The sequence below is a fragment of the Diabrotica virgifera genome, chromosome 2, assembly GCF_917563875.1.
Source record: "Diabrotica virgifera virgifera chromosome 2, PGI_DIABVI_V3a".
NCBI classification, from domain to species: domain Eukaryota; kingdom Metazoa; phylum Arthropoda; class Insecta; order Coleoptera; family Chrysomelidae; genus Diabrotica; species Diabrotica virgifera.
Genome location: NC_065444.1, coordinates 183,996,786 through 184,009,050, shown reverse-complemented (window position 1 = coordinate 184,009,050; position 12,265 = coordinate 183,996,786). Strand labels below are relative to the sequence as shown.

The 12,265-nt window shown below is 35.3% G+C and overlaps 2 protein-coding genes across 4 annotated transcripts in view; one reads left to right on the top strand and one right to left on the bottom strand.

The window, feature by feature from the left end:
- The window catches only part of LOC114331855 (protein sneaky), a 43,137-nt gene extending 41,799 nt beyond the window's left edge, over positions 1 to 1,338 (bottom strand). The window contains exon 1 of the mRNA XM_028281531.2: positions 1,001 to 1,338. Coding sequence (XP_028137332.2) covers positions 1,001 to 1,334 — 334 coding nt within the window. The 5' untranslated portion in view covers positions 1,335 to 1,338. The remainder of the gene's footprint in view (positions 1 to 1,000) is intronic.
- A 7,609-nt stretch (positions 1,339 to 8,947) lies between these two features.
- The window catches only part of LOC114331857 (filaggrin-2-like), a 49,221-nt gene continuing 45,903 nt past the window's right edge, over positions 8,948 to 12,265 (top strand). The window contains exon 1 of one of the 3 annotated variants that reach the window (XM_050642975.1): positions 8,948 to 9,249. In XM_050642975.1, the coding sequence (XP_050498932.1) occupies positions 9,114 to 9,249 (136 nt within the window). In that variant the 5' untranslated portion in view covers positions 8,948 to 9,113. The remainder of the gene's footprint in view (positions 9,250 to 12,265) is intronic. The other 2 variants (XM_050642974.1, XM_028281534.2) reach the window with 2 other exon arrangements.

Sequence of the window (12,265 nt, the reverse complement as noted above, 5' to 3'; positions counted from 1 at the left end):
GGGGGTGTTTGCTCGTAAATAGAGATTTTAAACAGCTATATCTCGCTAACTATTCACTGTAATGAAAATCTATGTACATGGTAATTTAAGTTATTAAAAAAGCTACAATTTAGTAGTCCATAATTTTTTTCGTATCTCCAGTGTTTTCGGAGATATTTTGAAGTAAAAGGTGAAAAATATGAAATTGCAAAAAATAAATTTTTCTTTAAAATCCAATTTTTCTAAAATTAGGCCTTTTAAATAGGTCAAACTTCTTGGGTGTATTGATAATACAAATATGAAAGGAATTACAGAAAGGTGAAGAACAATTTTTAATTAGGAGGGTAGTTAGGGAGTTGTTTTCACTGATTTTTTCATAGAGAAAAGCAGGTACCGACTTTTTTTGATCATAGGTCGCTAAAGTTTCATGCTAAAAACTTTTTAATTATTATTTTTTGAAAGGTCCAACTGTACACTTAAAAAAATATTATTGAAGTTTTCCTCGAAAAATACAAAGTTTTTCCCTTATTTGGCTTTTAATATTTCAAATTGTGCATTTGACGAAAAAAGCTAACTTTTAACATGCCATATTGGTCTTAAAGATATTACAGAAAAAGAATTTGATTTGTGTTACGAAAAGATACAATTTTGATATTCACAGTTTTTTTGATTAAATGCATATTTTTCGAGGTATTCTTAAAAAACCCTCTAAAAAAGTCGATCTTTTCGTCGAAAAACTGTTACTTTCAAGCGCAATAACTCGAAACATATTAGTTTTACGAAGAAAATGTAAAAAACATTTTTTTCTTAGAATTGCTTTTTACATTGATTTACATGGTTAAATGTAATAAAAAATTCCCGCCCCCGAGATAGCGTACAGCGGCATGATATAGAAAATGATCCTTGGACTATTCCCTACCATCTGTGAAAATTTCAAGTAAATCCATGCTGGACGAAAAAAATGCGAGCCAAAATATTTTATTTCCTCGACTAGTGTTTAAATATGTTAATGCGAAATTACCTGATATAACAAAAGCAATAACCAAAGCTTTAAGGACTCCCCTTCCAGCTTTTCCACCAAAAATTGGGAATGTGAGGCAAGTAATACATCTAATTTGAGAAGAAAAAGCATATCCAAAGGCTAGCATGAAGCATATTGTACCTCCAACTATTATGGCAGAATCTTCGGTAAAGTCTAAATCCACTAAAATAAACTTATAAAATAATATTCCTAAAGAGAATCCAAATATGAAACCGAAAAATCGTTTAAGTGCTACGTTTTCATGTTTTTCGCTGCAAAATAGACGACTAAATAAAGGAATAAATTTCTTGCATCTTTTAAAACACTTACTCATGTTATCTTTTGACAGATTAACATTTTGACAGATTTTTGACACCTGAAAGTATTATCAGATAATATCAGATATTGTATTGGTTATTTCTAGCTCGTTTTCTGTTTCCCTTAACCCTATTACTATGCCTCCTGTGCATCCAATAGTTCTAGATCCATTCCCATTCCCTACATTATTTTATAATAATTATCTGACCTACAGATCAGTGTTCTCTCTTCCATCATTTTGTCGTCTTTTTGTTTCTAGGTAGAATTTTATTACCTCAGTTTGTATAATTGTGTTTTATTTTATGTTTTTGTTTTTTGTTTCTACTCTCAATATCGTTTTAAGTCCTTTTATTTATTTTTTCTTTTCTATTTCCTTTGCTCCTTCTGGTAGTATCTTCTGATTTGCTCTATAGACGCTTCTTTTTCTTGTTACCCACATAGCTTCTATCTGAATAGATAGAAGCTTTTTGTGTTTTGACCTCTTCTCTTATTTCTTTTTCCTAAAAGCTATTATTTTTTCGTTACTTAATAATCATATACATCCATTGAGTTCCTTTTAAAAACCCTTCGAAAAATCAATGGTAAGACACTAGGGATAGAGCTGGAGGTGCAGATATACGACAGAGATGCAAGGTGGGCAACATTAATGACTGGGCAAAAAACAGCAGAGTAGAATAGAACGACCACATAAGCCGAATGATACCAAAGAGAGTAGATAGTAAATATGGCGAGAGACGGCAACGATCAGTTGAAATACTACGAAAACGATGGAATGGCAACTTACTCGAGGCACATTGAAAAAACAGACAGTCATGTCTACACAAAAAGAAGAAGACTTCATTTTGAACTCCTTTGTCTTCTTTAGAAGGTTGTTACACGACACTGATACTTTACGATCAATCGCCTAGGGGTGATTGAGATGTGGTTGCTTAGAAGAACCGTGTGAATACCCTGGATAGAGATGCAGACCAACGAAGCTGTGTTAAATAAAGCAACATTCATGAGTTACTGAAATCTATTAAAATAAGAAAAATGTCATACCTTGGGTATGCTCTTAGAGGAGACCAGTACATACGTAATCCTTCAGCTTATCATGAAATGTAAAATCGAGAACCGCAGAGGAATTGGAAGGAGGGAGATCTCATAGCTCAAGAACATTCGCGAATGGATACGAATACGCAGTGCCGAACAACTACTCTGATTTGCTGAAGATCGTGAACCAATGACCACTGTAATTGCAATGTTAGTGGAGCCTAGTATGGCTCCGAAAGAAGAAGGAAGCGTGTATATTCACGTTTTTCTTTATCCCATTTCAGTTCTTTTCCATTATAATACACCTTCGTGTATCCTATCATACTACATTATTTTTTCTTTTAACTTTTTCAATTTCTATTATTTCCTTGTTTTAGTCCTCCCTAAATAACACATGCTTTTATGTGTTATTTCCAGCTTCCTGATTTATGTCAAAGTCATTTGAAAGCATACATTTTCATTTTTATACTTTTTTATGTGATATTTTTTTTCTCTGATTCTGGCCTTGGTTTAGAACTAGAACCTTTAGCCACGTAATTGTATAACTTATCACTAACTCAGGTGTAATGTGTAGTGTGTGTGTTGAGTAAGTGTCTTGTTACTTTGCAAGTCGACGTCGTTGTCTTTGCAAAGAGACGCTAATTGTATCCGATCGTCTGCGGTCCCTCCGATGAGTACCGATCCCACAAGGACAGAAACTATTTTCATTTATTAATTTATAATTAATTTTTAAAATTAATTTATAATAAAAAATTCCTGACCCTGGTGGGATTCGAACTCACTACCATTCGGAACTTTCGATCCAAAGGTTAGGCGCTCTTACCACTGAGTTACAGAGGGGGATATGTGATATTCATTTCAATATCATTTCAATATAATTATTTTAGCAAGTCATTTAATTTTTTTATAATATGCGTCAGAGAAAACGGGCCACCTAGAAATTTTATATTTTTTATAATATACACTAAACTCACAAAGTATCGCATAATTTTTAAAACAGAAAAAAATTTTAAAAATAATTTTTAATTTTTAACAGAATGTTATAATACCCGTCTATCGTCTTCTTTAAGGCGGAGATAGATATCCGCGCCGCGAACTCCGCGCCGTGCTAGCGCCGCGCGTTCGTGGCGCGGTTAATGTTCGTTAAAATTTTTCATTTTGACTTTGACGAACCTTCCGCAATCCAGAGGAAACTTACGAACCTTTAGTAATTGTAGATAATTAGTATTAAATGTGGGTGCCTACATTGGATCCGTTTTTCTCCGATCAGATCAGATCCGATATCGGCCGACGTCGGGAGTAGCTTCTCCTATTCTCATCGAGAAGTGTTTGGTTTCATTCCGATTCGTTGCAAGTTGAGTTGCAATTTGGTTGCAAGTTAATTGCAAGTTTGTTGCAAGTTGGTTGCAAGTTTGTTGCAAGTTGGTTGCAAGCTGGTTGCAAGTTTAAATGAATGTTTAACATGTTTAAATATATTCAATGTCATCATCTCCTTAACACATCTTCATCGGAACTCTTGTCGGTGGTCGGTGGTCGGAAGTTAACGGAACCAATGTAGGCACCCTCGCTGGAAAATCGGTCTATATCGGATCTGATCTGATCGGAGAAATACGGATCCAATAGGGCTTTTTATCGATTGTCATTTGTTTCGAGCTTCTGTCATACGTTGTATAATCTGTGTATAATATTATTATACACGGATAATACGACATATGACAGAAGCTCGAAAAAAATGACTGTGAATGAAAAGCCCTATGTAGGTGCCGCCTATCGGATCGGATCGGGTCTGATCTGATCTGATTGATCTGATCGGATCGGAGAATAACGGATCCAATGTAGGTGCGACCTAAGACCAAATGTTTACCTTGTCAAAATCGTAAAAATTCTCGAATTATAAGGGATTGTTTCATTCCTGAAAATTTTAGGGACTACTTTTTTCGCTTTCCGGTGACACAATGATAATATATCTGCTTGTTCCAACTGCGTTGCTTCACCAGAAACAAAGTTAAATTTTTAATTTATGAATGTTTTTCTTATATTGATAACGAATTCCAAAGTGAAAATCGAAACTTCAAGTAAGCTAGATTTCAAACTCGAATTGTGGCTTATGCCCAAATAAAATAGTAAATCTAATTTTGTATTTCTCATGCCGATAAGAAGACAACAATGAAATGACCTTTTTTACATTGGTCCGCATGTATATTTTCTATTTCAGCTTCTATTTCCCTTCAGATATCGGCTTTAAGTTTTTTTTTTAAATGGTCCTTTGTTGAGGATCCCACAATAATGATTTTCCACGGTAAACATCAATAAGTTTGATATTTCCTTCCGACCACTCCATTACTAACATATATTCAACTCAGGCGCCCTAAAACCAACAAACCACTCGCAAACCCGTCCAAATACGTATTGCGAACAATCAAAGCATTTGTTGAAAAGCCGACAGAAGTTAGATCGTGGTGCGCCGTGTGCGAGCCGTTTGTGTGCCACTTGAAAACACGTACTAATCTAACAAACATGCTGCGCGCGACCCGCTCTCACACCGAGCGGAGCGCATATGTATACCCACCTTTAAGTGTCTACAAACCCATAACATTTCGAGTTGAAGCGTGTTTTTGACGAAAAAAAAAAACAAGAAACAAAACGTTGTTAAAGCAGAATATTTATTTTGGACCTTTGTGTTCGAGAATTTGATCTGTGCACTATGTCTGCTTGAGTTTTCAATGAGGAGGTGCGTTCTTACAAAAAATGAGTAATATAACGTCAGAACAATCAGCCCAAATTGTAGGTTTAATTGGAGATGGCCGATCGCAGCAATATCTTGCTGAAGTTATGGGAATCCACCAATTCAGCGTTTCAAGAGCTTTAAGAAGGATAGAGAAAGTGAAGGATACACAAAAAGACCAGTTCCAGAACTTTCCATGTGCACCAACCCAGCAGATGAACGTTATTTACATTTTCAGACTTTGCGTACACATCATGTTACAGCTAGACAACTGCAAAATGATCTTTCCACAGGCCGTGGCCCGTAATGTTCGGTAAGTTCGGTTCGTAAAGTGCCAATTCGGTTAGAAACAGTTTAAGGGAATTTGGAATCAGAGTCAGAATGCCTGCTACTGCTCCACTGTTAACGAAGGCACACTGTATGGCACGTTTAAATTTTGTACTAGAATATGTCGATTTTGATATAAGTGACTGGACTAATATTCTTTTTGCTGAGGGGTCAAAATGTGCACTTTGTGGATCCGACAGTGCAAAGTGTCTATCGGATCCAAAAAGTGTAAATTTTGACTCATCAATAAAGAGAATATTAGTCCAGTCGTTAATATCCCAATCGACATGTTTTGGTGCAAAACTTAAACGTGACATACGGTGTGCCCTCGTTAACAGTGAAGCAATAGCAGTCATCCTGACTCTGATTCCAAATTCCCTTAATCTGTTTCTAACCGAATTGGTACTTTACGAACCGAACACCGAACATTACGGGCCACGGGCTGTGGAAAGATCATTTTGCAGTTGTCTAGCTGTTCATCTGCTGGGTTCTTGCACCTGGAAAGTCCTGGAACTGGTCTTTTTGTGTATCCTCCACTTTCTCTATACCTTCTTAAAGCTCTTGAAACGCTAAATTGGTGGATTCCCATGACTTCAGCAATATATTGCTGCGATCGGCCATCTCCAATTAAACCTACAATTTGGGATGATTGTTCTGACGTTATATTACTCATTTTTTGTAAGAACGCACCTCCTCATTGAAAACTCAAGCAGAAATAGTGCACACATCAAAATCTCGAACACAAATGTCCAACATAAATATTCAACAACGTTTTGTTTCTTGTTTTTTTTTCGGCAAAACCCCGCTTCAACTTGAAATGTTATGGGTTTGTAGACACCTAAAGAAGACGATAGATGGGTATTATAACATTCTACTAAAAATTAAAAATTATTTTTAAGCTTTTTTTCTGTTTCAAAAATTATGCGATACTTTTTGCGTTTAGAGTATTTTTATATATATTCTTTAAAAATATTTATGTTAAATAAATTAAATGAATTATCACGTAGAATAAACAAATTCGCAAAATCTATTAAACTATAAAATGATCTGATCTCATTATTTACGAATCAACGAAGCTTCGCGGTAATTGATGGTTTTGAGAACGGTGTAAAGAGTTTCTGAGATATCTTAGTAGGTACCTATTACACTGACTTCCATGCAGTGAAGTGTATTTTTTAATAACGATAGAAAAATATCAAAAGTCTGTTCAGATTGTTACATTGCTGGAAAATGAAGCAAGCCAATATGGGATGTGGCAAGACAATTGAATGTTAGTCGTCCACGTCCAACTGTGCAGAGAACTTTTCGTTGATTTTCTCGATTTTTTCGTTGTACTTACCAAGCAGATTATTTATTTGTTGTTAGGTATCGCCACATCTATTAATGTTGTTTGCCTAATAAGTTTATTAAATAATATGAGATCCGGTCTATTATGTGCCACTCGTCGATCTGTGAGCAGAGTCCGATCCCAGTATAGTTTGTAGGTGTCGTTTTCAAGCATTCTATCAGGGACGTATTGATAATAAGGGAGATGGTCGGTCTGGAGGAGTCCAAGTTTTCTAGCTAGTTCCTGGTGAAGAATCTTTCCTACTGAGTCATGGCGCTCTTTATACTCAGTTCCGACAAACGCCTGGCAGTCCCCTGTAAGATGTTGAATGGATTCTTGGGCTTGACGTCCATAACGGCATTTGTCGTTTTGTACTTGAGGATCTTTGACAATATACTTCAGGTAATTTCTAGTTAGAATCACCTGATCCTGAATAACAAGTATGAAATCTTCCGTCTCGGGAAATATCTTTCGTGACGTCAACCAATATTTCGACGCTGATTTGTCGACATGTTCTTGGCTAACCTCATTCAGATGCCGCCCATGCAGAGGCTTACCCATCCAGGTTCGCATTTTTTCTTCATTAGATTGGTAGTGCTGTCATCTACTGCGCATATTGCACGACGTAAAGTAGATGTCTCAGCCTGCGCCTGAAAATAAGTTCTTAGATTAGTAACTTGTTTAACCAGTTGCTCACCTATGTCTATGAGTCCTCTTCCTCCTAGGTATCTCGGTAATGTTGTTCTCTCTACTGCACTGCGTGGATGATGTTTTTGTGCCTTTGTTAGAAGTGTTCTTGCTTTTCGCTGAAGACTCTTAATATCCGTTTTTGACCACTTTATAATCCCAAATGACTAGCTAAGCGCGGAAAAGGCGTACGTATTCAATACCTTAAACAAATTTTTACTATTAAGATATGACCGATTTAGCTGTCTCACTCTTCGTACGAACTCAGAAGTTAGTTCGGTTTTCAGTTGTTTATGATCAGTTTTCCGTGCTTGATTTCATCATCATCAGTAGCTCGACAACCCTTTTTGGGTCCTGGCTTGTTCTAGGATTTTCCACCATTCTGTTCTGTTCCTTGCTTTGTTCTTCCAGTGGGTAATCTCAAGTGTTTTCAGATCTTGTTCCACTTGTTCCGTATATCTGTAAGTTTGGGTCTTCCCTTTGACCTTCTCCCTACTGGTGTTTGTCTCATTATATGTTTTGGTGTTTCAGTCTCCAATATCCTTCAACATGGCCCATCCAGCGCAGACGTCCGATCTTTCTAGATGTTATGACGTCGGGTTCATTGTATGCTGCGTAGAGTTCAAAATTATATCTTCTGCGCCATACGTCATTTTCTTTCACCCCCTTGCTTGCTTTACTCCGAGATATTTATATGTCATTTTCACCCATAGCCTCGACGTTTTGGCCATCTTGCATATCGAAACCTCCGGGCTGAACCTTTCCCCTGACTATATTTAGAATACGGCACTTGTTTAATCCAAATTACATACGGATGTCATTTGAAAAAGTTTCTACAGTTTTCAGCATCTGATCTAGGTGGTTTCGACTGGAAGCCATTAGTTTTAAATCATCCATATACAACAGATGATTAAGCTTCGCCACCACATTGTAGTTATTTTTGATGCTAAAACCTGAGTTACTGGAGTTCAGTAGCTGAGATAGTGGGTTCATCGCTAGGCAGAACCAAAGTGGACTCAACGAGTCCCCCTGGAAAAGCCCCCGGTTAAGTTGGATATCTTCAGTTTCGATATTGTTTTCATCAGCTGTTTGAAAGTCTTCCACTTCGTCATAATATGCTTTAAAAGGTCACTATATTATCATCTACTTTATATATGATCAGTATATCTATAAGCCATCCATGCGGCACTGAATCAAACGCTTTCTTGTAATCGATGAGAGCAGTAAAGAGATTTCGTTTTTTGATTCATTTAATATACATATTATAATTATTATTATTGTATATACATATAATCTAAGCTACAGGGATGAAGACGGTTAGTAATTTTTAACCATGTTCTCTCTGACATACTGCATTTCTTAGAAATGAAAATATTTAACAGTTAAGTTGAAAAATACACCAATTACGCGGAATAATTTCATTTTCAAATAGAAAAATTGCCTTGTTTGTTTCACCTCTCTTAAATCACATCACGGACCTCACATTTCCAATTGAATCCCTAAACCGCAACTTGAGTCAAAGTACATGGAGAGGAAATACTTCGTTAACGCCATTTATTTGATACCCACTAAGATATTTTCGCAATAATAGATAGCAGTGGTCTCCTTTGAGTGACAGAATACGTATTAAAAAAATATCATCTTCGGGAACGCAATACAGCGAATAAGATATTAAACAGTGATCTCATATATTAAATATGAAGATGCTGATAAAAGTTTCTGACCTGTTAATTTTGTGTTGTGTGTTATTGCTCATTGCTTGCATACACGACTCTGATGCAAAGCGAGGTGGAGGATCAAGAGGAGGAGGATCTAGATCTAAAAGTACATCAGGTGTGTATTATATATAGGGTGTTTGTTGGAAAACGGTTTAACAAAACGATTTATATTTTAAATGCGTTTATACTTGCTCTGTGGCTGTAGCGTTACAACCCTTCGTGGGTTATTCGACTCGACAACATGCCTCCACGCTTCTCTGTCTTGAGCAATATCTATCCAATTCTCCACGCCCATAGCTTTCACCTAGGTCCCGGGCACTTGATGCGGCCCGCATCCCGCTCAAAGCATTAATTAAAATATTGAATTATTTAAGCAGTAATTTAAAAAATATATAAAATGTTAAATAAATCAAATAGGGCTAACTGAGACAAAAAAAAAGAGAATGGTTAATTTATGATTTCCAATCAAACTCAGTTTTTTGCTTTGTCTTCTGTCAAATATCAGGAAAATATAACCGACTTCAAAGCCATGTTTATATTCCATATTCTAATCATTCTCTCAATTTAGTAATCAATTTTGGAAGCAAATTTTGGTTAGAATCTGGTTATTATTTTGGTATGGTACGTTTTTTTTTCAGTTTCTACCCACCGATGGGCCTTATAGTTCATTCACTCACGGTAAAATATTGCAAAACCTCCGGATTTTAAAGAACCTTTAGATTTGAAAGAAGAGCTTGGATTGACATGAAATTTGGCATACGCATAGCTAACATGTCAAAGAAAAAAAGTGATATTGTGCCGATGTGTGTTTTTGCTCTAAGGTTGAGTCCACCCCTTCTCGGGGGTGAAAAAATATACCGTCAAAATACGTCCGGAAGTGGATAAACACATTAATTCTAAGCAACTTTTCTTCAATAGAGTTTTTCATCAATAAATTTCGAGTTATTTGCAAGTGAATATGTTCATTTTTGAACAAAAATAAACACGTTTTTAGACGGTTTTTCGCAAATAACTCAAAACGTAAGTAAGTATTTTATCGAAAAAAATATTCTTAGCAAAAATATAGCTTTAAAAAATTGAAAAAATGGTGTATGTGTGTAGTCTGTAGACCCAGTAGAAGAAGAGTTGTAGCTTATGAAAAGTTGGTTCTTATTCATCATACTCCAAGTCTAATATTTCAACGCGAAATAATCAAAAAATTAAGCACTTTTCATGAAAAACTCATCATAACTTTTTTAAATGTTTAAAAAAGCTATTCTTGTTTTTAAAAAGTTTGCAGCATAAAAAGTAAGCAAGATACGTTCAGAATAAAATGTATCCCTTTTTTGGGTAAAAAAAACTGGGGAAAATAACCCCCTAATTAGCATCCCAAATGAAATTAATCCTTACCGCTTCACAAGCTATTTTACTTATGTATTGTTTATATGCTCTGTAAGTTTTATCGGTATAAAGTGCTTACTTATAAAAGGGCTGTAGTAGAAAGGCCTTGAACAAGTCACTAATCACGAGTGTATTCATTTTTTTTATTTAGCTTAATGCCTCGACTGACCATCGACAACTAATGACCATTGGCATGGTACAGTGGATTTTTCCAATCAGGTACCTAGTGTAATGTGTAGTGTGTGTGTTGAGTCAATATCTTGTTACTTAGCAAAGTCGACGTTATTGTTTTTGCAAAGAGACGCTAATTGTATCCGAACGTCTGCGGTCCCTCCGGTGAGTACCGATCCCACAAGGATAGAAACTATTTTCATTTATTAATTTTTAATAAATGAAAAATTCTCTACCCAGGGTATGCAAAACAGTCATATCTTAACCAATTTTTATTCCAAAAAAGCAAAAATCTGAAATATTCAGAAAAGCAAAACCTACACTTTTTTACTCTAAGATTTTTGGTATCACTAATAATTTTTAAGTTATTTTGAAAAGAAAGACTTTTTTTCAAAATTTAAAAAAATTCGTTTTACTTTAAATCCCAGTATTTTGACATATAAGTACTGTGAACCGGTGAAACTTATATTATATAAGCACAAACTAGTGGGTGATTTTCAAGATTTTTTGCCAAAAAAAGGAATCAACATTATTTTGAGCTTTATTTGCTTAATTTTGATACTAAAAACTTGTTTAAAAAAAAAACAAAAATAAAGCTTCTTTAACACTTTAAAAAAGTTGTGATAGGTTTTCACCGAAAAGTGCTTCATTTTTTGGTTATTTGCGTTGAAATATTTGATTTGGATTTAGCCGAATAAGAATCTACTTTTCATTAACTCCAGCTCTGCTTATACTGGGTCTACATACTTCATACATACTTTTATATACTATATATTTTTCCTAAGAATGTTTTTTCAATAAAATACTTAATTGTGGAGTTATTTGCGAAAATCCGTCTAAAAACGTGTTTTTTTTTTGTTGAAAAATGAACATATTCACTCGCAAATAACTCAAAAATTATTGATTTAGTAAAAAACTCTATAGAACAAAAGTTACTAAGAATTACATAATCAGTTTTTCCATTCCCGCACTTATTTTGAATGTATGTTTTTTCACCCCCAAAGGGGTGGCACTTATACCCAGGGCAAAATCACATATCGGCACAATATTAACAATACCCCTTTTTTTCTTTGGCATATTAGCTAGGGACTATTAGTGAGAAGTTGTTGTGAAATGTCGGTCAAAAGACTTGTATACTAGATGGTCAACTAGATTTGATGCTGTGAAGCAGTACAAATGTTATATAGGAAAATGAATAAGTAAAATAGCGCTTTTAACCATTATGTGGTCCAAAATTTTAGAACGTTAGTGCTGCTAGTAAACATTGAAAGTTCCAACTATAAATTTATCAGATATAGTTATTTTACTTAAATATTTAGCAAAGTAATAGACGTAAAAAAAGAAGAATGATCTTTTTTACATTGTCGTAATTTATTTTTGGAGTAACTACTTCCAAAACACCATGTAAATTTGTTTTAAGTAAATGGTCGCTATAAAGGGGCCTACTTCTTATGGCACCCTAGGGCCTCATGATGCCTTAAACCATCACTGATCTCGCCACCGGAGCCAAAGGCGTCCACGTGGTCTTTTTCCACTTGGCACTTCCTCCTATACCAACCTTACTGTTCTTTGGTCGTCTA